At 43.0% G+C, this 25,736-nt stretch overlaps 1 protein-coding gene across 2 annotated transcripts; it reads right to left on the bottom strand.

The window, feature by feature from the left end:
- Window positions 1-2,322: 2,322 nt before the first annotated feature.
- usp15 (ubiquitin specific peptidase 15) lies at window positions 2,323-24,547 on the bottom strand. 2 transcript variants are annotated; one of them, XM_080050849.1, is made up of 21 exons: window positions 24,455-24,547; window positions 23,588-23,715; window positions 23,062-23,192; window positions 19,753-19,879; window positions 18,178-18,323; window positions 16,872-16,933; window positions 11,619-11,721; window positions 11,245-11,418; window positions 10,566-10,724; window positions 10,034-10,258; window positions 9,851-9,934; window positions 9,597-9,691; window positions 8,683-8,871; window positions 7,996-8,114; window positions 7,550-7,861; window positions 7,141-7,211; window positions 6,533-6,648; window positions 6,262-6,411; window positions 5,763-5,866; window positions 4,845-4,933; window positions 2,323-4,358 (listed from the first exon to the last, which is right to left on the bottom strand). In XM_080050849.1, exons 1-21 carry the CDS (start codon window positions 24,541-24,543, stop codon window positions 3,996-3,998), a joined length of 3,036 nt encoding a protein of 1,011 aa, XP_079906975.1. In that variant the 5' UTR covers window positions 24,544-24,547; the 3' UTR covers window positions 2,323-3,995. The 2 variants fall into 2 exon arrangements, with proteins under 2 accessions (XP_079906975.1, XP_079906974.1); XM_080050848.1 differs by having other exon boundaries at window positions 11,619-11,766.
- Window positions 24,548-25,736: the final 1,189 nt, after the last annotated feature.

Consider the following 25,736-nt stretch of genomic DNA (forward strand, 5'->3'; position numbering starts at 1 on the left):
TTACAAAATCCTGTATTTTTACAATCATTTGTTACAGTGTGTAGCCTACAGTAGTAATTGCTTAATATTAAACATATTTTTTACAAAATAACATTGGTTTTCTTGAGTATTCACTAGGTTTATCACAGGAGCAGGCAACAACAAAGGACACTATCAGATATCGCCTATGCCCTGAGGTGCAGTAAAGAACTGGTCAGACATCCTTATGGTGTGACACCTGGGTCTGGTCTATGCAGTATGTTCAGTTTGTGAAATGAAACTCATGCAACATTTTTCAAATTGTACCTGGCTGCTTGTGTCAAACTGAAGACATAAGTCAAAGATGTTAGACGTTATTGTCCCCTAAGGGAAATTCTTTAACACAAAAATGTAAGTCACGAATTTAAACCTGTTTGTAGACTCAGGAAAATAACAGAGTAATAACCCTGTCCACTTTATAAGAATGAAGAATAACAACAAAAGGTAGACCTGTTTTCTGTTTTACCTGAGGGGTCCAAATACTTTTCACAATTCACAGAATAACACCCAGACACAAGTAGCAGAACGACTCAGGTAAAATAATCCAGCCAAAACTGTACAACAATATATCAAAACCAAATTTTGTAATCATATGGCACACAAAAAAGTAAAGGAAAGTAATGCATAATTGTATTGAAGAACTACATTTATCTGATATGGAGACACCGGAATTCATCAAGGAAATCATTTTACTGTAACTCAAACTTAAAAAAGCTCTTCAATAGCTCAGTTGGTATAGGCCCCCCCCTCCCCCCCTGGGCCGGCCCAGACCCGGCCCAAATGCCAAAAAAAGCTCTTCAAGACTAGATAATTTTTTGAGGGTAATCTCTAGCGAACACTTGGCGAATGTTTGTTTACGTTTATACTAACCACGTTAATATTTGTCTCTCAGAGCCAGTGCCCCGCCTAGCCCATTCCCCGAAACGTCAAAATCGTAAATAGCCAGGCTTTATAAAATTGGTGTTAGCGACTTTTTTTCAGCGTGCCGTGCACACAGGACGGACATAGAGCGGAGGAGTAGATATTGGCATTTTACCCAAGTAACAATATTTAAAATGTTTGTTTTGTCGTTATGGTCGTGCAAGTTTTAAATGGTTATAGTGAATATTTCTGTTAAAAATAATGTTAAGCTTAGTTAGGTTCTTGGCCTCTGAAGACCATGGGCCCCCCAGGGCTGGGCCCTAGAAAGCTTTCCCACTTTCTACCCCTTATAGGTGGCCCTGCCAGTACTTGCCTAAACCTAACCTTAACCACTGACCCCAAAATCAGCATTTGACCAATTATGGACATGTCTTTTGTCCCCCATTGTGCAGAAGTCCCCAATCAGCTGGTTTTAAGTCATGTGTGTCCCCAAAAGTCACTTCAGTCAAATCTAACACACACACACACAAACACACACACAGAACACAGTATACAGAGCACAGGCTGGCAGTGAAGAAAACCAGAGCTGGAGCCACAGGAAGCTTTACACAACTTTATTGAAGTATTGTGTATGAATACACATGCACATTTCAAATGTAAACCCAAGTGAACTCAAGTGCGGCCAAACCTGGAAACCCCCGTAATGTCGTCATGCAAGGATGTCTGGATCATTTTTACAAAAAAAGTCCCAAAACAACAGAAGCATCCTTTAAATAAAAAGATTCCCTCCCTGACAAGAGCACAGGCAAGACTTTTGCAAATTAGTGTGTATGTGTGGACTTGAGCCCCCGTCCCACCCGGCCCCCCCACCCCCATACCCTCCCCCAGACATTTCAGGTCTTGCCAAGGTCTTAAATATATTGTCTGTTTATTATTAAATGCTTACATATAAATAAATAAACTTTATCAAATGTGCACTCACAGAGTGAACTCTTATGTACAGTATTGTATAAGCCTATAGAAGCAAATCACATCTCACTCAGTCAGGATGGGGTGAGTCGCCCCAAAAAGCAAGGCAGCGCGCCGAGGCGATAAAAAGCCAGCTCAAGTCGAAGCACGGATATATGCTCGTGAAGGCATGGTACACATCTAATATTCTGAGGCAACCACAGGTACGCTTATGCTGTTGAACAATGGAAAGAACAGGTAGAAAAAAAAGCAAAAAACATAACACTCCACCATGGAGAATATAGAGTTTTATCATGAGTGGCGGTCGATGGAGGAATATCCTGCAACAATCTGCCACAAAATATTTTCACGGTATCATGATCCCAAAAGCTGAAAGGCCTTTTAGGCAGACTCACCCCATAGTCGTTTTTTTTTAGTGTAGTGCCCCAACCCCCCCCCCAACTCCCTCCTTCCCTCCCTCCCTCAAAGCTCAGGACCTAAAGGACGCATTCAGCACAGTACCCATTAATTCATACAGCTAATATCAAAGGCCAAGAAGCCATTACAATCACATTCAACCAAACCAAGAGAGGGAGCCATAGAAGAAAAGAAAAAAAATCTGTCCCTATAAAGAATCAAAAAGGCATCAACCACATCCATCTGGTCAGTGTTCATTCCATTCAGCATACATTCCGGCCCTCTTGTGGGTTTAAAAAAAGAATAATTGCGATAACGTGGCTCCGATAAAACAAGAGGAGTAGCGGACAAATCATATTTGACATTCGTACGCATGTGTTGGTGCGTGAAAGGGGGGAGGGTGTGTGTGTGTGTGTGTGAGAAAAGACGGTGGGATGGCGATGTGCGAAGGAAAGGCGACTGGTCTGAGATTAAAGAGTTAAGGCCAAGGTGATCAAAAAACAAGAGACCACAGATCTGATGTCAGCAGAAATCACACATGTTTTGTCTAATCTCACAGCGCCTCCTAAGTGTGAGCGTGGAGCCGGGGTCAAGCTTTTAAACGCCACCTATGAACGGTTTAGTTAGGGAGAGCAGTGAAGAGAAGAGTTGCGGCAAAGGACCTATGAGTCAGCCAGCTAACTTTTTTTTCAAACTGGAATTCGTAGCCATCAGAGACGCCAATTAATTTTTTTTTGCAGCTAAATATATGCAAAGCTAGAATCTGTTTTTGCAAAGTTAGCTGGATAACTTCTCTGCCTTTTAAGTTTAGGTGTTTTAATAAATATCATTGATCAATAGAGGAGACCAGAGAGAAGGAGAGAAGAAACAGCAAAAGCAGGACCTTGAATTAGCTAAGGTTCATGCCGGTACACCAATAATAAATCGGTCAAAAAAAAATGCAAGATCACAGCAGCAGCAGTACTAGCAGCACAGAGCTAGGAGAGTTTGGCTGTTACGACACTTTAAAAAAAAAACACACAACTATGAGCATTCCCTTCTCTACGTTTAGTCTCCATCGTAGACAGGTCTCACCACTGGCTTACTAAAGGCAGCATCCTAAGGTTATTATGTGAGAAAAAACCCTCTGAGAAATGTCGTTTGCAGTATGTCTGGCAATAATACATAAAAAAGAAAAAAGTGGATGGTTGGTGATTGTGCAAGTTCAAAAAAGTTTCAGCGCATCATGAAAAACCCGATATAATTCAGTGTTTAAAATATTTACAAGGGCTAAATGATAATAAAATGATATGCCAACAATGCATTGCTCTCAGAAATATAAATATATCTTTAAAAAAAAAAAAAAAAAAAAGGGGGAACACAAAAAAGCAAAGAGCGATTCAATCAATCAATCGATCGTTACCAAGTGTCGTTCAGTGAGTCTTTTTTCAACGAGTGGGTGAGCAAAACCTAAACGAATGGACGTGGCGACACATGCACACACACACACACACACACACAAACACACACGCACAGTGATCCAACCAAACGAGGAGGGCCCTGATTTAGCTTAAGAGTCGCATATACCGTAGACCTAACAGCCTTCGTCCCCTGCAGTGGCTCCGCCTGTCAAAGCGGCCGAGTCCGAGCCGCTGGGAGGAGGGAACCGGTGCCCTGCCATGCTGTGTGTCCATATGGCTTTGGATGGAAAGATCCTAGTCTCTCTCTCTCTCTATCTTTCTCTCCATTTATTCCTGTCCTAGCAGCTTGGCTCAGTTGGCTTTCATGGTGACGTCTGGATCTGGATTGGGTGACTGCTCCTCCACTTCCTCCTCCTCCACTTCCGGTTGGTTGTCGTTCTTATTGCGTCTGTTTTCGTTGGGATCTTCCTCGTCGCTCTGAGCGTCTCCGGAGGCCCCTATGGCGGCAGCATTAGAGGCTCCCTGAGAGGAGGAGGCTGTCTTCTTCTTCCTCTCTGGCCTCTCTTCACCTCCGTTCTCCACCCCTCCTTCCTCGCCCTCTTCCTCCTCCTCCTCCTCTTCCTCTTCTTCTTCCTCCTCCCGGTCCAGAGCGAAGTAGCCGGTGCCTTTCAACGTGTCCTGGCGCTGGTAGAACAACACGTAGCCGGCTTTGGACTGAAAGAAAAGACGATAATGAGAAAAGGTTTCATTTTTTTTCAAGATAAACAGTTTCAAAGTAAACTAAACTAAAAAGTAGAGTGCCCATCTGTTTATAGGAAATTATTTTAGAGCATTTTTGAATCATTTTCGTCAATGGTCCTGTGGACTCTTAACATGTTTTCCAAACAGTCTGTCAACTACTAGTAAGTGTCATCAAAAGTATCAAATGTAACTTGGCTGTGTGAATCCGACAGATGAATGCACATATTTGAATTAATGTCTAGTGGAGTCATGGGTTTGTGGTGCTTTTTGGTGAGTATCGGCACAGTTGGAAGTCTTTGAGATATCACACTGTTTTAGCGATGCAATAATTAATACAAGATTCATGAAAAAGTCAAGACGGGCATTACTTTGATGAAAAGAACATTCTAGCTCGTGTCCGGCATAACTCTGCCTTTGATGATACAAAGTCAGGCTTTTGCAAAACATGAGGACACTCACCACTATTTGATCCTCGTTGGCGGGAGACGCGCTGCTGTCGTCAAAGTTGTACCACTTTTCATCGTCTTTGTTCTTGGCGTAAGCGGTATCTGAGAAGGAAATAAAGTATTATACAGGTGTTCCTCTTTATAGCAATGGTGTGCCATCTGCATTGTGTGCGTGTGCATTGTCTGCATTGTCGTGTAAAGTGCCCCTTAGTCTCAGTAACAAGTTTGACTGGTAAACTATGAAGAATGACTTTTTTCCCCTTTTATAGATGCAAAAGGTTTTAGTGTGGTATGTATATCAATGATATACTTAATGAAACAATGTATTATCTATTTATAGATTTATTCCAGATCGAAGCTCCTTGGTGTATCCGTTTGATTTTCATTTGTGACATGTGTTCTGTGTATACCACAACCTGATTATAACCAATTGCCTCTAGTGGGATTATTACTCTTGTTTGAATTGGATTGAATATTTAGAGCCCTCTGCATTTTACAGACATTTAGTCATATGTACACAACCGACACACACAAAAGTCTGAGTATGGATATCAGCAATAGCTTACTAAATAGGCACTAGATTACAGTCCCTAAGAAATCTTGATGGTGGCTGCAGTGAAAGGCATATTCAAAACACAAGAGCATATGGTTTGGCTACAGAATGACCACGCCAGAATGCAGCGACCCCCCCCCCCCCACCCCCGCTGTGACTCCTGTGGTGATCTTCAGCGAGAAACAAAGCCATGTTTGATAAGGACCTAGAAACACCGGTCTTGACTAATTATAACATCGAGACTGTCTCCCTGCTGCATTCGCTGTCTTTTAGGCAAATGTAAAGGCTAAAGCATGTTTCTTGTTGATGCCGCAAACTGCGCTTTAAAGGGGACACACACTGCTGTAATACAGAGGTTTTCATATTGGTGAATCTTACAGTGGCCTCCCCCCATCCCTCCGTAGTGGTTGGACACAGCGATGAGGTCATAGCGACAGGGCCCGGCGTTAGGGTTGATCAGGAACTCAGACATGTCCAGGTCTCTGCAGAAAAACACATCGTTTAACACCTTATTCACAAACATGCAAATGACATACATTTTTGCTGAACAATTTCAGAAAGAAAATCCAAGGAAAATGTTTAACTAGCTTTACATTTAAGTGCATTCTCCTTGCTTCAAATGTTGCATACAATGATTAACAATGGCAAAATAATTAAGATGTGTTTGTAATTCCTCCCTTAATGTGAACGAGTGTGTTCATCTATATGTATATACTGTGGGTCTGCATATACTGTATGTGGATGCAGCAAAAAAAAAAAAAAAAAAAAAAAAAAAAAAAATTGAGAAATAGCTTAAAATGCAGCATTCTGCAGCAGTAATTTATTACCTGTGTGTGTGTGTGTGTGTGTGTGTGTGTGCGCGTGCGCGTGTGTTTACTTGAGTGGGAAATCAACGAGGGAGTCCAGTTTATCCCTCATGTAGCGACTGTAGGAGAAGCGTTTCAGATGGACCACCAGCACCGGCGGCAGAGACCACAGGTCCAGCTTCTTGGTGGCTTGTTGGTGCTCTTTACAGTTTGGACAGTACCTGGAATACAGCATGGGCATCTCATGTTAGCAAGAGCAGCTGAGACACCGTCTTTCAACATGACATGGTGACACCACCTGACAGCAGTTTGTTGGTATAGAATGCAGCGAGTGTTTCTCACCATGGGTCCTCCGCTCCCAGTTTCTCCATGGTGGTAAACAGCTCGATGCAGTCCTTCAGCTTGAAGAAAGCCTTCTTCTGAGGCTTGTACTCCATGCTCTCGTGCTTGTCAAAGTCCTGCACACACACACACACACATACACGCGCACAGCTGTTAGAATACCGCTTCTCATAGCATTGTTGGGTCTCACCAGACATGGATTATCTCCATGTGCTAAAAAAGAACCCAGTAGGCAGTACTTTACTTTAAAGTGGCCTAATAAAAGTTTAAAAAACTCACAAACTTTTCCACAAGTTACAATATAGACTAATAAACTGTGTCGTATTAAAAATGTATTCAAATAAAACCATTTTCACACGGATGGCAATTCATCTTATTGTTATTCAAATCCAAGAGGCAGAACAGTGCAACATTTTCATTGTATCCCCTAACAGATGTGCTTATTCATCCCACCTTGCAGTGAGCAAGGTGGAGGTTTAACACTTCTTGTTTAAGACATATTTAATACTATGTGAATATGTGTTAAATGTGAACCTGCGGTGTTAATACTAGTGCACAGATAGTTATCTGTATCAGAAATCATGTTCAGATCTGAATATCCGATTTACCTCGACAACCGTGTCATCAAAGTACTTCTTCTTGAGCTCTGGTTCCCAGTCCAAGGACAGATAAGAGCGGTCTGTAAGAAAGGTGGACACCATGCAGATACACAGATCAGATGAGCCGTCGTCAAATGTTACTGTCATCATACAGTCTGTTACCTCATCCATATATCTACAGGGGCCATTTATTCTGGTGTTAAATTAAAATGAAAAATGTATACGTTATCCATGTTAGATAAGATATCCACCATTTCATTAATGTGAATATTTAGTTCCAATAACACAGAAGGGAAAACACATGATTTAAATGATTGGATAATAGGTGAAGATTGAATTTGAGGATTATTATGTGTAGATTTCATTTTCCTCCTTAAATGGATTCTTCATGTGTTCCTGTTTTCACCGCGGTCCCTACCGCCGAGTCGGAGGTGTCCCTCGTCGAAGCGTATCTGCCTGGTGTCGTCCTTGATGAGGGAGAAGTCAGTTTTTCCCATGTTATTGAACTGGAATGTGAAAAGTCTCTTTCTGTTGTGCCCGCCGGCCGTCTGCTGCTGCTGCTGCTGCTGCTGCTGCTGCTGGCCTTTGGTGGAGTTCTGCGGAGCCACCACGCCATTCTCCAGGTCGTTGTCCCCGCCCACAGAGTCCTCCGATTGGCTGTTGTCGTTCTCAGAGGGCAGCTCCTGATCCTGACTGGACTCGTCATCCTGCTCGTCAGTCTCCATCTCGCCTGAGGGAAAAGGACGGAAAAAAGAATTGAAATGACGAATGCTTGTGTGAACATTTCCCCCAAAAAAAGGTCTAAACATTTACGTGCTTGATCGTAAAATGTCTGTGTGCGTGGGCGGGTGTTTGTGCACTCACTCGGCGAGCCCTCCTCCAGCAGTCCATTAGTGGCATTTCCATTGACAGTGTGTTGTTTGGATGGCTGAGTCTCTTCACAATCCTCTTCCTCCTCCTCCACTGAAGATCGCACAAACCGGCTAAAAAAGAAAAAAGAAAAAAATATTATTTACAGGAAGTTTCCATTTTTTTAAATGACTTTCTTCAAACGAGGGCACAATTCATTGAAATGTATCGAAATCTATTATGACCTACTGCAAATTTTCAAATTGCAGGAAGGTGCAATATTTGTTAAAGGCTAATAAATGTGGGTCAAAATAGCCTTTTTTTTATGAAATATTGGCATGCTGCAGAGATGTCCTGCCAACGCATCCTATTCTACAGATGTAAGAAAACATCCTTGTTTGGTGCAGATACCCACACAAATCCCACCATCATAATTTTACTATGTTTCTCGCTGAAATGAAAGTAATGATCTAAAAGTGATCATAAATTCGAATATCGAAAAACATATCGCGGTTGAAATATCACAACGTCACATTAATGGCAATTCGATTTTTTTTCAAATCGTGCAGCCCGACTTCAAACTGCTTCTTGAATGCCTGCCAGAAGCTGGTAGATACGATGAACTTATTAGCTGCCATTAGACTAGTGTCAATAATACTCAAGGACAATGACATGATCAAACACAGAGGCAAATGGACGCACCAGAGGCGCAGGAGCAGCATGTTGTAGAGTTTGTCTTCGCTGAGGGTTCTGGGTACGGCGATGAGGAAAGGCTGTCCGAACAGTGGCGTGCTGGTGTGGTTGTAGCCCGACTGTTTGTACTTCTCCCTCAGGTGCACTGGGATCACCACGTGTTCCGAGTCCTCCACCCTGTTGACCGCCAACTCAAACCTGCAGAGAGGGAGGAATGGTCAGTTTCCAAGTACGGTAACGCTGGACGAGAGTGAAATCCTAATTGCTGCTTATTTATGTCCTTGGCAAAGACAGCGAGTATTTGTATTGGTGGACAGCCAATAAGTCCATGCTTTAAATCTCCGGAGTCACAAATGGTGTCGGCAATTAAGTGCAAATAATCAATAGGTTTTTTTTTAAGGCCGACTTAAAACCAAATCAGAAATTAAACATTTGGTACATCGGGGAAAATACAATGTGCAAGAAAAGGTAAAATAGTTTTTTTTTTGTATGTGGTAAACAAATGATTAAATTTTCACAGAATTGAAAGGTGGTGTCAGCGATTCTGAAGAATGCTTGTTGGCAAAATCAGTGAATATCTACTCATGATCTACTACCTGTCTGTGTGCGCACTGAAAATTAATCTGGTGTTAATACACAGGTTAGGCTCTGTTTACAGGTAGGTAAACAAAGCATATGTAGACAAAGGGGACCCACTGTAGCTAGCAACACATCCGTTTACAGAGCCTAGGGTGTGTATTAATACTGGATTTGTTTTTCAGTGCACACACAGTACTGACAAGTAGCAGACTCTAAGGAGATATTCACTGATTTTGGCAAAAGGTGATTTTCACAACAAGCTTTCTCCAGAGTCCACCTTTAATATAATGTTGTTTCAAATGTTAAATGATAGCGTCTGCCTGTCCGCCTAGCTTGACACTCACACGTAGATATCGTCTCTCTCCATGATGCTGCTGAGGTTCTCGTTGGTGGCGAAGATCCTGTGGAAACGGTGGTTGTAGATGTCCGTTACAATCATCTGGTGGGATAAAAGAAAAGGAAAAATTAAGGCAGGAGGGAACATTTTTGGAGATGTACGCCGATTCATCTGAAACTTGAAACAATGCCATACTGTTTCAGGAAGTATGACTCAGTATGCAGGAGAAAAAAAAAAAGCTGAGTTGGTGATGCTCCATACCTTCTCAGCAGACACCCCAGCCAGGCTGGAGAGGGAGGTACACAGGTCAGAAATGTAGCCCACCTTCGGCACGGTCAACTTGTACTGAAACGGGGGGGGAAAAAACACACATCATCACCGTCAACTAACCACCTATACACCTCATGATGTTCAGAAGCTACCAGGCTGGACGGTGCTTGGTACCTGCATGGGTTTGGCCAGAGGGTCCAGTCTGACCAGGTAGACCTCCAGCGTCCGCTCCTTCTTCATGGGCAGCGGCAGGGTCAGGTAGCAGAAGGGGTCGAAGGTCACCGACACCTTGGCGCACACGGGACACACCAGCGTGGACTTGAAGAGGCCGTGGAAGATGTCCACGATGATGGAGTCGTTCCTCTTGACGTGGTTCTCCCACGCCTCCTCCGCCACCACCTGAGACAAGACAGCGACAGACACCGCTATAACAAAAGACTGTTGGATCTAAAAATTAGAACAATTCAAATGAATCTGAATAATACATGTTGAAAAGCAAGACTGTGTTACAGAGAAGGGGAACTCTCTAGCAGAGAATAACTGACTAGTTTGATGCATGACTCACATTAAATATGAAAAGACATTGAGTCAATCTTTACAGGAACAGAGAAACATATTTCTGTCATTGTGTGTAATACATTTGGCCGACTACATTTTCAGTAAGGTTGAGCAGCCATTTTGAATGAATCTCCTCTGATTATCTTACCTTATCAGGCCTGCCTTCAGCGTCCTTCAGCTGGATGTAAGGCTTCTTCCTGATGCGGTTCAAGTCCTCGTGAAGGCCGTCTAAGAGAAAGGCCAGGAGCTCGTGAGAGTCCTGCTGCTGGTAGCCAGAGAACTGTGGGGCAAAACGGCCCACCTGGGTCTGGAGGGGAGGGGGGGGAGACAACGGTAGAGGAAAAGGATAAGAATACCTTCTCAAATGAGAGTCCACCATTTTTGGAGTGAACATATTGAGGGGTATTTCTTGGTCCATTTGTTTTGAGTCTTATGAAGACTTCATCACAGCACACCTGATCAATTGATCACTACAGTATGCAAGCATACACCAAAACTACTGATTTTAAAAGGCTATCTTTAAATTGTTATCTTTGAGATACCTGCCTTATGACACCTGCATTAACCAGGCTCCCCCCTCCCAACCCCATGTATTTTAGGCTGTTCTTGGTCTGCTCTTTTCCTACTTGTGTGTATTTATGGATTTTTATTTCATAATATAAAAAAGGCATATTTTTGCATTTGCCTTTGAAAGATAACATATTGTGATTATAGCCCTTTAGAAGACCCTCCTTTACAGAAATGCAATGATTTACAGTATAGTGTACTAACACACACAATCTGTGTATAGCATCTTTCCTACTGAAGTTGTTCCAGGTAGTATTCACCTTGAAAGGCCTTGGGGTGACGTAGCTGAATTTGCCCGACCACAGCTGCTTGATGAGCTCGGCGTAGACTCTGGCAATCTCCCCTTTCATGCCCAGTGGGTTGTCCTCGTTCAGCTCGTCCTTGTACTTGTTTTTCAGGAAGAACTCCGTCAGAGGAGGGATATTGCTCAAACACTGAGGAGGAAAATGGCACTTAGCAGAATATGGATATATGCTCTTCACAACATCAGCATTTACATTTTTTTTTAATAATAGTAGCATAGTGTAGCATTCCAGGGTCAGCACTCTTCCAAAAAACGTTTGAATACTTGGAAAGAATCAGAATAACTTTCAATACTCTACAGTACTATACTGCATAGAGTTCGAGCGGTTACCTGCACTGCAGAGTTCATAAAGCAGGTGTTGCCTAGGTTGGAGAGTCCACAGAGGCCAGAGCGCTCACTCTGCCTGCCCTGGTCCGAGTAGTCATAGCTGTTGCTGTAGGGGTGGTAGGACGGCAGACTATAACTTGAATTCTTCACACTGTGCAATAAACATACAAAAGTAGCAGGCAAGTTTTATTAGGTTAGTTAGGGCTTTTCAACGTGCAAAGAAAAGGTTATGTTCATCCAACTGCACACAAAAAAAAACGCTAACATATGTTAAATGAATAGTTCATCGTTCTTTATTTTTAGCTTGTTGCTTCACTCTCAGGTTCAACATGAGGCAACAGAATCCATTCATTCGACTGTGCGTGCATTTTTGAAGTAGAAATGGGCAACGGTGGTTTGCTCATTGCTAATTAGCTTATCACATATACTAGTAGTCAGCCTGCCTTCATCAACTGTCAGAACATAAGCGGTCCTGTGAGCGTGTTGGGACTTGTTTATTTACCACATTATATTTCGCTCTATATCTTTTGCACATATTTTGATTCATTACATATTTGAGTGATGTTTTAAAGTGTTTCTTCTGACTGTCAGTGGAGGCCTGCTAATGCTACCCCTTGACTACTAGGGTTTGAGCTAAGCTAACTAGTGATGAGCAACCATTGCCCATTTCTTCTTCAAAAAAGGAATGGTTTCTGTTGCCTTGTCTTGAACCCGAGAGTGAGGCAACAAGCTAAAGATAAAAAATATTGAACTTTTCCTTTAAGTCAACCAGGAATATACTGTGTCCATTAAAATAAAGTTGTTAATGCACTCAATGCATTAACAGAATCACCAAGTAAACGCAACACTTTTTCACTATTTCCTCCTTAACCACAAGCAAACTACAATCCAATCTTATGGGGGTAAAAAAAGACTCCTTTAGTGGGAGCTTAAAGCTATGCCAACTGCAGCAGACCTCTGGGAGGGTTGTGGGGCAGTGTTTGTCGCTTCCGACTCCCACTGGTCAATGGACACCGCTGTTATGGCCGTGGAGACGGTGGCCTCGCAGGTCAACACGCGATGGTCCACCCTCCTGCTCTCCAGCTCCACCGCCTCGGTCCTCAGGCACCACCAGCAACACAGGAGCATGACATGTCAGCCCCGCCCCGGCCCACGCCGGCCCACATGGCTGAGACCAACTGAACCACCGGCAGAGAGGTGGACGGGCTGCGGATGGGCTGAGGCTCCAGTCCGGCGCATGCAAAGCCTTTTGGGGTGTTTTTTTCGGGCGGGGAAAAGTCCTGCTCCAGTCTCCACTGTTTGAGTCCCAAATGTTACCTGAGCTGAACCCAGTCCAGCTCCAGCAGCAGTATGGATGGAGTCCAAGGAGCAAGTTCAGGCCAAAAATGTGAAGTCCGGCACGGGCCAATGAACAAACCACGGGACACGTAAACACATAAAAACACACACTCTTCCTCTTCTTTTTAGCGCTAACTAAGCAGCTCCCCTCCTCTTCTCTTCTGCCCCCTTCTTCTTTTTCGAGCACAGCCACCAGACATCTTGGTATCGTCCCTTTTCCCCTGTCCTGTCCTGTCCTCTGCTCCTCCCTCTGGCCTGCCTGCTGCTCTCTGCCGCTCTACGGCTACCGGCAGATATTTATAGCAGCATCAGCAGCAGCAAGGATGCTCAAGACTAGCGCTATCGAAGCTAGAGGTGCACAGAGCGAGAGAGAGAGAGGGGGGAGAGAGAGAGGGAGAGGTAGAGAGAATAGGGGGGAGGGGTGGACAGTAGAAGGGGGAAAATGGTGGTGTGGTGGTGGGGTTTGGGGTGTGTGTATGTGTGTGTGTGGGGGGGGGGGGGGGGGGCTGAAAGAAGAGAAATGAGATGGGGATGGAGGGAGCAGCTGATCAACTGCATCCAGCTGAGGCTGCAGTATTCCTGGGCCTGACTCTCTCTTGGTATCTCTCCACCTCCCTCTCTCTCTCCGTCTCTAACGCAGATATGCACACATTAACACATTCACTCACGCCGACGCGCCATTTATCCCCATTTTTCTTACACTTGAGCACGCATTAGAATGCTCCATCTAATCTCGGCCCACTAGCACACAAACTCTCGCTCTCGTTTACCCCACCTTTAAAAACACACTCCATGACATTGTTAGCACACCCCTTAAGTGTAACACACATTCAGACACTCCCTCTTGCGTGCTCTTTAATTAGCTAAAGCTGCTTGTATGTGAGATTTTAAATAGGAGGCTCTAAATAATTAAACTGATAAAACCTAAAGGAGTGAAGGTGTGAGTGTGTGTGTTTGTGTGGGTGTGTGCACGTTTGCGTGTGCATGCAGGCGATGAGAGGAGCAGATGAAATATATTCTGAAGGTCACTTGGACTGCAGAACGTGTGCATCGAAATGAGCTCAGGGGAGAAGAGAAGGTAAAGAGACCAATAAACAGACAGACACACAGAGAGAGAGAGAGAGAGAGAGAGAGAGAGAGAGAGAGAGAGAGAGAGAGAGAGAGAGAGAGAGAGAGAGAGAGAGAGAGAGAGAGAGAGAGAGAGAGAGAGAGAGAGAGAGAGAGAGAGAGAGAGAGAGAGAGAGAGAGCTGCCAGATTCAGGGGACACCGCTTGGCGTGACATTGACACTTACTGCTGTTACTGAACGTTGCTACTGAAGCTAAACTATGCAGGCCCAAAACCGCAAAAAAAGTGTTATGTAATATGGGAACAGTTCATATGAAATAAATAAATTAAAAAAAAAAAGAGAGAGCCCATGCATTATTCAGACAAAACGACAGCACTGGCACTACAGTGAATCAAGGACGGAAGAGCTACCGGGAGTGGAGATCCCATTACCCCAAGTCACCCACTGTGTGCATTCCACACATCCACAAACAAAATGCCACCGCTTTCAAACGATAGGAACTAGTAGCTGTGAAAAACAATATGCAACTGTACTCACAATTGTAAGTACAAGTCAGCAGTGATAGTGTACTGTAAAATAAGTGGTAGAGATTTTCTCTTCAGCTAGTGAGAGTAGAAAGCATTGTCTTAGTTCACTTCTGACACCTTCCTTCCTCGTCATTATTGATTGACAGGTTGAGCTTGTGGCTTTTATATTCCAGCATTCCAACAGTAACAAAAAAAGTGCAATACAGAGTGTCAATTGGGAACACACACACACACACACAAGACACACTCCGGCATGCAGTAATCACAGACATAAAAAGGTGGTAGAAGTGGACAGTTAAGTCTACTAGACAACGGAGGTGAAGGCTCCACATGCAGCCAAGCAGTGCTCTCTTGCAGAGGGCTCACGGAGTCGCCAAGTCCCTTTGCTTTGGCAGCTTAACTTAATTAAGGCTATGGTGATCATGGTGGTCTCAGAAATTTAAATGAAAGTCGGAAAATAGTGACCCCATTTTGGCATCGCAAGAAGCCCACCAACGATTGACAGATATTTGATAGCGTGCTGTGATTTGAACGCATGCACTTGTGTGTCACCTCTGCCCCCTTGTGTTAAGATGGTAAAAGAAAATGTAGGTTAGCGATTGAGCTGCATGATATATTGTGATTTTCCTTTTGGAAAATGAATAACACACTTTATTTGCAAAATAATCTGAAATTATTTTAGATTATTAACAAAAGAGATGATTTTCCTTCTGTATATGGAAATATGGAAGTCGGTTGGTTTTAAAAATGATGTGCGGAATCTAGTTTTAGAGATGACAAACAGGAGGCTTGTAGATACGCCCCAAATACACTAGTGCTATACAAATAAGGGTAAGCCAATCGGTGGGGCTGCTTCAAGTACTGGTGAGGCCTGAACATTCATTCTAGGATGAGCAGTTTGAGTGACACATCTAGGAGTTTGAAGGTATTTCAGATGCTTACATGGCCCTCGCAATAAGTTAAGTAGAAAAATGGAGGACTACCAATTTAGTATCAGTTCTGGAAACCCATCCCTAGTAACGGGTAAAATAATGATCCTCCAATCGTCAATAGTCATGCAGCCCGAGACCGAGCTATTAATCATTAAGTTAGAAAATCAGATGTGCATTTATAACTTATGCTGAGTAAGGCACCTAGAGGCACCGGCTGGCCTTTCACAGAGAGCACTGCTGTCGCTGAGGAAATCTCCACAGAAATCAATCCCTCGTTAAGTCCCTTCCCACTCCCTGCTACCAGCTACTGCAGCTGAAACTGCATCATCATGGGATAGCTTTAATCCCCAAACCACAGCCAGAGATGGCCCTGTACAAGACAATGTTCATACTGTTTGATGGATCTTTTAGCATGACCGAATTAGGAATGTGTCAATTGTAAAAAAAAATAATAATAATAACAAAAAAGTAAAAAGTTCAAATAGATCAAACTGAAGTCACTTAATTTCTGCAAACTTTTTTTTTTTTTTTTTTTGCCAATCTGGTCTTAAATTCTGGCCAGGTTAAAGGGGAAGTCAGCGATTCTGGAGATTGCTTGTCCACAAAATCAATTCTTGTCAAAATCAGTGAATATCTGTTCACGATCCGCTGTCTGTCTGTACAGTGTGTGCGCAACGAAAAACACTGTTGTTAATACACAACCTAAGCTCTGTAAACCGGTATGTTGCTAGCTGCGGTGGCCCACTGTTTTTGTACCAGTTTACAGAGCCTAGACTGTGGGTTAACAACTGCATTTATTTTAAGCACTCCCATCTCTGGCTGCCTACCCGCCCACTCAGCTACTCAACACGCTGCTAAAGCTACTAAGCCTTACTTCCTGCTGTTGAAGCTGCTGTTATGATTGTTTGTGAGAGATGAAGGCGAGATCTTTGGCAAAGCAGAGAGATTGGAAGCACCAGATGACCTTCAAAAAGATAAAAGAATAAGATCATGAGTTAGAGGAGGGAAAAGAAAGGAGCTGTGCGAGTGTCAATTCAAATCAAACAGAGAGATGAATAAAAAAATAAAGAGGGATAATGCCAGTGACAAAATGTCAAGCAAGAGGAGGTAGTGGGGAAAGTCATAGAGAGAGATGAGGAGGTGTTGTAGTGACATACTGTAGTAGGAAAACTCTGACACTTTTTCATTTTTTGCAATTTCCAAAAGAATCGCAATTATCCCAGATATATAAGACAACAACAACAAACAAAATGCACTGCTGCCTTTGTGTAAACTCTTGGGTAAATCCTGGTTCAGTGCGGACATTGCATCATATCTCTGTGGCTACCTTTTTTTCCTTGAGTCTACAAAAGCCAATAGAAGCCACTCGGGCAATTGTGCCGTTCACTCACTTGGGTGCCGTGGAGCCTCGGGGCCACGAGCCGTCCTCTTTCTTCTGCTCTATTACGAGAATCTGTGGGAGAGAAAAAGGTAGAGGCTCCATCTGCTCTCACTGGTTCAAAAATAACAAATGTCGATGTATTTGCATCCTGTGCTGTGGTCGACTGAATATATGGAGAAGTCCCCTCGGAGCATGACAGCTGGCATCTACTACGACTTCATGATCATGCTTAGAAATACGACATTATGGGGCGCTCTGGTGGCGTATTGGAGCGCGTACCATATTGGCTCCGGCCTTCGTTGCAGTGGTCGCGGGTTCGAATCCGACCCGTGGACCTTTACTGCAGGTCATCCCCCCTAAAATAATCTTTAAAAAAAAAATATATATATGACATTATGACTTTATTGGCTTATTTTTTTTCTCTGTCTCCACATTTCAACTCTGTACTATCCAATAAAGCTTGAAAATGCCCCAAAAAAGTATCTTTAAAAAATAAAAATAAATACGACATTATGACTATATTGGCTTTCTTTTGTTCGCTCAAATATTTGTTTCCTCACATACTGTAGTAACTGTATTCCTAATGGAGGGGGGGGAAGACAGGGAGCTGGATTGAGTTTTATCGGGCCGTTTCACTTAGTGAGGAAATGGTCCGAGGCTCAACAATCCTGTTGAACAGCTGCTTGTGAACGGGCCAGCCCTGTGTTGTGAAGCCTGCTGGCTTATAGGGGCCAGGTGTCTGTCAATTCAACAGGGCTCGCACAGAGTCTGTGTCCCCGCTAATCGACTGCCAAGTGGAAGCCAGGACAAACGTGCGGCGGTTTAAAGCAGCTTACTGGGAGAAGTCGAGTGCTTTCGAGGCAGACGACACACCCACACATGCAGACGCTGTATTAACCATCTCATTACAGGCGAATCTCTGGGAATATTTTAAAAGAATTGAGATAAAAAAAAGAAAGTTACTCAAGTGATTTGTGCCTGCTACAAGTTGACAGTGAATTGGTTAGGTTAAATAGTTAAGACTGCCCTCTGCAGGTCAAGATCAAGCAGAAAAAAAAATGCTTTTTCTGAACTCTGCTGCGGCCTCAAAGGGCTGAGTGGCAGAGAGCACAAATAAGGAAGTGCTATCTGATAAGAGGTCATTGAAACTAGAGCATGTTTCACTGAACACAGGAAGAATAATTGTATACATAGCACACAGCTCTATCGATTTTGTCAATTTTTTGGGGGGGGCTGAAAGTAGGAAAAGAATGACACCCTTGAGGTATTCAAAGTGTTGAATGTGACATTTCAGGTAGAACTGGAAGAGTCCCTACCTGTCCCTGGTAGAGGCCGGCGTCTTGAATGGTGCTGTCAGGTTTGTTGAGAGGCTCGAAGGTGTTGCTCATGTACCTGTTCCACAGCCTGGTCTCCTGCTCCTCTGGGATGCTGAACAGCTTCCTCATCTCCTTCTCTATCATGTCTGCAGCAAAGTGACAAATATTAGCACAGAGAAAAAGAAAAAAGACAACGGTTAACAATATTAGATTTCAAAACAGAAATTGTTAAGATTTACCTGCACTTGTTTACAGAATGGGGGCGAAACAAAACTATAAATGGGTAAATGGACTGCACTTTATTACTTTACTCTTATTACTTTACTACTGAATTCATCTTTTATAATGTTTGCAACCACGCATAATCACGAGGCCTGAAAGCTAATGATCGACAGACGCCAATATAATGAGATGTGGTTTCATTCAACATGGAGGAACTGAAGAGAAGGTTTTTTGGTTTTAGAAGCCATCTTGTCTTCGATAAATTTCTTTAACCCATTGATGACGGCTGCTGCGCGATGCCACATTGCCTCTCCTGCCTGATGCTGCATCGTGCAGTATTGTTACTTTATCTAATTTTCATGGCATGCGCAGCATAGAATGCACTGTCATTGGTTCAAATACACATGAGGTGGATTTTGTTGATTTTTTAAGACCACGTGACCACCCAAAAGTTGTGTGGTTTGCCGAAAATCACATCAATCAAAAAAATTAAAAATTAAAAATAAAACAAAATAATAAAAAAGAATAAGCCGGCTGTGTCAGCGATAGTGTATTACAGAACAGTTAGTGGCGTTTGGTGCGCAGAATCAAGGTCCACTATAGGCTACTGACGAAAATCACACTAAATATTTTATATTATTTATTCTTTTTTTTCTCCCCCATCTAATTTTGACGATTTTTAGAAAAATTTGTTGGTGTGTAAGCGCTAAGGGAGCATGTTTAAATAAAACCTGTGAACCTTAACTTTTAAATGTATTTTATTTAATGTTTCTATGTGCTACACAGGCTCAGATATTAAGGTTTTGGTAGACTTGACAATTCGTACTATTTTTTCAGAAAACCCTCAGGCATTAAGGACATGCATCCTAGATTGCCATAGTCATCAATGGGTTAAGAGAACGTCTTATCAGTGGTCAAGACTAAAACAAGAAGTGAGACATTTAATTTAAAATCAAAGATAGCGTGACGATTGCATATGTTTATTACTTTTTATGCATTTGTATAGCGTGTGTGAGTGTACAGTGTGTATGTGTGTGTGAGTGAGTGAGTGAGTGAGTGAGTGAGTGAGTGAGTGAGTGAGTGAGTGAGTGAGTGAGTGAGTGAGTGAGTGAGTGAGTGAGTGAGTGAGTGAGTGAATGAGTGAGTGAGTGAGTGAGATAGTATGCTTGAGCATGTTAGAGTCTCCACCTCATCTGTATTTCCGTAAACATTTTGGTCAAGACCCTCCTCACTTACAAGGCGACATTGTCTTTATGCTTTCAAAATGAAAAATGAAACACCTTAGATATCAAGATATCAGTAAACCAGCATTGCGGAAAAACACAGTTCATCCAGTTTGACTCACACACCCACCTATTGTGTCCGCTTTACTGAAGCGTCTGGTGACCACATTCTCCATGTTGCTGTCTTCACAGAGCTTCAGCTCCGTCAGGTACACCTCCACCTTACAGTGCTTCACAAACATACCCTGTTCCACCACCTGGAGGGAAAAACAAAAACACAGGGGAAATGATCGAATGTCCACATATAATATAATAACAGATCCATGATTCATACTATACTATATACAAATACCAATTGTACTTTTAAATTTTGGGCAGAAAAACGGACTTGTCATATTATATTCCTACTGTGCAAACATGTCTGTAAAATACGAGAGAGTATTAAGTCCACGGGAGAGAAAGATTTTTTTTTTCTCATTATGCCCTTCGATAATAAACACGACATGTCGAGAATAAAAGTAGAAACAGGATTTTGTGAATGAAGACAAACAAGTTATTACCGCAGTCTTAAACTGTTGATTTTACGCTCAAAATTGTGTTTCGGCACTTTATTCTCTAAGTGGCCCTAATACTCCAAATATTTTCAACTGTTATTTCATATCGTGTGTCAAAGCTGGACTACACCAGCTGACAACAGAAAACATTATGTAGCAACAGGTCCAAGTTAAGCAGAGAAGAAACAAGAGTTGATGTGGCCAAACAAAACATAAACCTCTACGAAAAAACAGTTTCCATTTTCTCACCATACTAAATTTGACACTTTTACAGCTTGAAACACAAGTCAAACAAACTTCCGTTGGTTATTTTTGGAATAGGAACTCCTAAGCCTGCTGCCATCATCACCCGCCAGTCGATTACAACTTTAACATGACCACAATCTAATAATTCGATTTTCAAACAAAGCAAAGTGTCTGGTAAAATGTGGGGGTTGTAACTAGCTTCTGTTTCTCATGGAGAACAAAGTATAGCGTGCTGGCCTGGTTGGCACTTGTGCTGATAGGAGCAGCGTCAGAGTGAAGGGCCTAAATTAGCAGCACCTCGTGGAAACAGCTGAGGGGTCCCGGCCTATTTATTTCACCACTGAGCCCCTCCAACACACACACACACACACACACACACACTCAGTACCAATTTCACAAACCTCCCAGAGAACTGCAATAGTCATGCATGCACACACACACACACACACGGCTCAGATTCTCCCCCCCAACCCCTCCCCTACCCGTACACCGACACCCCTGTGAGCACACACTCTACGCCTCACCACAGCACCCATGTGTTTGTAAACTCGGTGCTAAAGTCCAACTCATCGTCAAACTCTGATAGAATTTTTTCAAATCAGAGCCGAACCAAGACCCATTTACCCGCCCCCACAACCCCCCCCTCTTCTTTCACGCTGCTCCTCTCGGAGTGACCTCAGCCGGCATTCCTCCACTTCAGAAAACAAGGGCACGCAGTAGCACTCCGCCGGCACTGGCAATCAGATCAGGAGAGAGACAACGCAAAGGAAAAGGTAGCGCCGAAGCCTGGGACAACAATCCGTTTTTTAACACTTGTGTTTCCCCCCAGCACCGCAGCATGACAACACCACAGAAGAAGAAAAAGCGTTTGTAAACAAAAAAAAATAAGGAAAAACTAATAAGAAACCTCCTGCATGTTGTGTCCCGGGGATCGCTCCATGTAGCTTTTCAGTCATCCAGATCGTTGCCTGAAAATAGAAACCCCGCGGCCACCCGATACGTTCCAAGACATACATGGCTAAATGGGCGGGTCGAGAGGAGGGGAGGGGGGGGCGAGAGTGAGAATGAGAGAGGACCCTCTTCTAGCAGCCATGATGCCATGACTAGCGAGATTTGAACGCTGGGATTTGAAAGCGGCCGTAGTCATCATTGTAAAATATTTCACTGACTAAACAACTGAAACTAACCACACATACAGCCATCGGTGGCTTGTTTGCCTCAAAAATCGATGTGGCAGTACATACACTCCTAAAAGCAATCATTTCAGTTCATGACAGACGGTAATAAAAAGCTGAGGGGAATGAATGGAAAACACCATCACTGTTGCCACCTTTTCATTCAAGGTAAATATTCAATAGGTCACTGTAATCTTCATTTGTTGTGCACACTTTCTTTGTAAATCTCCGTTCAAGTCAACCAAAATATACAAACTACAGTATTAGTTCAACAAAAGCCTACATTGTTCATTGACGAACTAAAACTGTGTGTGCATAACTCCAGCACAAAGAACTATAGCTCTCCAATATCATTTGACCATGTCTTTTACTACTTTATGTTGCGTAATGCTGTTAATGCTGCTGCTCATATTGCTGTATTAGCACTGATTTCTCAACACAACCAAAACCATTACAATGCATCAAATAGGGATGGCCATTTAGAATTGTTTCTTTAACCGGTTAACCACAAGAATTAACGGTTATTAACCGGTGAACCGTTAAGATTTAATGTAGCCTATTTATAGTGAAATACATGAAACATTATTGCAGGGCTCCCGACCTTTTTTTGTTCCAAGGACCTGCATATTAATTTATCATACATTTTGACATTCACACGGCACCTTGTCTGTTGTGAGAAGAGGTCTAGTATGCGAATGTAGGAGCAGAAAGTGAAATAAGTGACTGAAAGGGGACATTTACACACACAAGTTTAGGGGATGGGTAGCCCACCGAAACCCAGTGTTAAGTAGTGCTGAGCACGGGGCAACATTTTGAAAGACCGTAGTATTGATAAGCTCCAACGTTATCAGTACAGCATAACGGTACTTAACGTTACGCTTTTGTTTATGACGGATTTTCGCTATTGATCCTCGCACACAAGCATGGCAGACCTCTCTGTGTCTGTGCAGGGGCACTCACTGCCTGTCTGTCACTCTCTCACACTCACTGAGACGGTGATAGATGCAGGACAGCATCCACCTCAAGAAGGCTAATGCTAGCGCTATGTTAAGCTAGCGGGAGCCCACGCTGTTAATTAAATTATACCAACCCATGGCAGGGGAGTGTTGCGACTGGCTATCTTTCTGGGAGCGTACCATGGACCTATTATAAAGTTGAGAGTAGCCTACACGACTCTTTTCATTCTTTACCGACAGTTGGCATTCTTACATCCGGTTTAGCGATATCAAAATAAGAGTCCGGATTTCAGAGAAATTAAGATGATTTAATTTTTTTTAACCGTTTAACCTTTAGTATTAACCGGTTAAAGATCTTCTTAACGGTTAACGGTTAACCAGTTAACCATGGACATCCCTAGCATCAAAGAAAACCACATTTGCTGGTGTTTTATATTGCGGTGAGAAGCACACGATCACAATCCATCCATCTATTAATCACTTCATAGTCTTATGACCGAGCCCTTACCTTTCGAGCGATTGGCTCCTGACTATCTGACAGCCCGTACCAGCTGACGAGCTTGTTCCAGCCCTCTGTGGGGACCAGGATGTAGTCCAGCTCATCGATGAGGTGCTCCTTGATGGCCAGCACATCCCCATCTAGAAGAGTGGAGCGGATGGGAGAAGGCGTGAGAAACAAGTCAGCAAGCAGACAGACATGTAGACAGGGAGAGAGAGAGAGAGAATGTTGCATTGTGGGACTACCCCTACACTGCTGTGACCATCTCACACGAAACAAAACATACAAAAGGAAAAAAAGGTATGCCGGAGAGCTTTCTATGTACCCCCAAAAGACAGGCTACTCTATGGATGCACTCAATAATGTTGATGTTGTTGTTCCTTTTTCCTCTGAACTCTTTGTTGCAGAGTCCAGAATGATAAAAGCTATACTGGCCTGGGGTCTGAGTAGCCAAATAAAGGCCTAATAGGACTTACTGTATATTTCTAATGGGGGATTTTATAGGCCTATGGAGGTGAAGCAGCATTTGTCTTACCTCTAAGAAGACCAGAGTTATCGACTGGCCCAGGGTAGACGTTCTGGTCACCCATCTGGTATTTGTCCCAACTGTCATATCCCACATATTTCTTCCACTGTTTGAACCAGCGACTGTCCACGAGGTACCTGCAGAGAAGGGCAAGGAATGTTATTAAGGCTCTGACAAAGCGAGATAGGCCATACTATAAAAGCTTTAAAAAAGGTGTAACCCAAAGCAATTGCATTTAATTGGTGATAATCGAAGTGCTTCGGCAGGTCAAGGCTACCTTTGCTCTGACAGTACTCTTAACAGAGATGCCTCTCAGAGGCTAACGTGACACAGATTGATTGCTGTAACAGAAGCACGGTTGACGACGACTTAAGTTCTTGTTGCTGCTTGCTTGGCCAGCTGGCTCTGTGATCTTGACAGGTGCTTCTTTTCCGACTCCGCCCTGCCGAAGTCGGCGAATGAACCTACTGACTGGCAAACCCACTTGGAGCCTCGGAAGGAGGCTAGCCGATTAGCCGATAGCCAACTGTATACAGACAAAATGCAGCCTCACTGAGATCATGTCATCAGGTAAAAGAAACCGCGGTGCTAATTTTGGAAGCAGCGAACGTTCTCACCAGAATTCAGCACTCAATGTTAAAGAAATTAGGAGTTCTTCATTGGCAGTTTAAAAGCGAGTTAGCGTTAGCCCGAGCACCGCTAGCCTGCCGAGCTGACACACATGAAGCCGACAGGCTGCCGTTGGCTAGCTCGAAGCTAACTGTCAACACGGCCCCGTCACCTCGGCTTTCTTATCCGTCGCAGCGCTGACAGCTTCGGCGGAGCCAGCCGATAGCCACGCAGGGTCTTTGAAAAGAGTTTCAGCTCGAGCCTTACCAAGTGTCTCCCTTCCGTAGCTGTGTTTTCAACAGTGCCGCGACCTCTCCTCTCTGGGTATCCAGATCAGCCGCTCCTCCTTCCGCCATCTTTCCTCGGACATCACCCCCGATGCATTCTGGGAAAAGTGCGGGGCGTCACCACAGAGGCACGCAGAGTGTGACGCTGCCCGTTTCAGCCAATCGTGATCGCACGGACAGTGCAGGAGAAGCGTGACACCCAGTGGTCAAGTTTTAGAAAAACGGTCCAAAACTGCTCCATCATTGTACCTGCGCAGATTTTAGGAACTGGATAGCTCTCAAACTCTAAAAAACCTTGAGGCTAAACACCTTGCGTACCAACTGTATGAGCTCAATATGTTTTAAAAAATTAAGTAAAATAAAGGTGGTAAAATACGTCAAAACAGACTATTTCATTATTATTTCATAAAGAATTTGGCAAGTGTAGCCTACTGTAAATTTAGTATAGCCTATTTCAATAAAATAAATATTTTCAAAATAATAATAACAATAAAAAAAGGAAATTTGTGTTGTAGCCTGGGAGTTATTTATAAGGACACCGGTTCCATTGAATGGGGAAAACAGCGTTCATAGCATGTAGGATCATTATGCAAACTAAGCTCTTGTAAAGCCGACACCTGCTGCGATCTCTTTCACAACTGTGTGTAGCAAAACATATTATAAGCATACAATGTTGTGATCTGTAAATTACAGGGGTACTCCAGCAATGTAATATTAGCCTGCACTTCCATGAAGTCGGGGGACTTAGATGAGATAGGCCTAAATAAATAATAAAAATAACAATCAAATAAAAAGTGTCAGACTTTTGTCCTACACTTCCCATTATGCACTGGTATTTTTTAGTTCCAACTTTAAAAAATCTTCCTCCTGGTAAAAATGGTTCAAGACAGCTTAACATTTTGAATGTTTATTTAAAAACACACACACATAATTTGTAATTCTTTGTACAGTCATATTATGTTACAGTACAAAATATGAAGCCATTTTATATAGCATATAGTATATAATGTTAGTCCTACAGCTGCTGCAAGCTACAATACAATATCATAATTTTCACTGACATTATTATTATTTTCATCTCACAGTCCATTTTTGTAAAACATAGCATTTTATTTAAATTCTTATAAATCCAATAAGAGTAATTTCCCAAATCACTTATTATAATACAATATATGATACAAATATGGCTATGTAGCCATGGAGTGATGTCAGATACACCAGAAATACTTTAAAAAGTAATTATTGTGTTGCACACTGTTAAG

The sequence above is a fragment of the Ammodytes marinus genome (genome assembly GCF_949987685.1).
Source record: "Ammodytes marinus genome assembly, chromosome: 22".
In the NCBI taxonomy this organism is placed as follows: domain Eukaryota; kingdom Metazoa; phylum Chordata; class Actinopteri; order Uranoscopiformes; family Ammodytidae; genus Ammodytes; species Ammodytes marinus.

Bases quoted from the DNA above. Each gene is read 5' to 3' on its own strand.
- usp15 (XM_080050848.1), bottom strand. From the start codon at position 24,543: ATGGCGGAAGGAGGAGCGGCTGATCTGGATACCCAGAGAGGAGAGGTC. The intron at 19,880-23,061 runs GTAAGGGCTCGG...TTTTCCCTCCAG, and splicing joins AGGAGCCAATCGCTCGAAAG to GTGGTGGAACAGGGTATGTT. The intron at 7,212-7,549 runs GTAGGGACCGCG...CCTTTCTTACAG, and splicing joins GGGACACCTCCGACTCGGCG to ACCGCTCTTATCTGTCCTTG.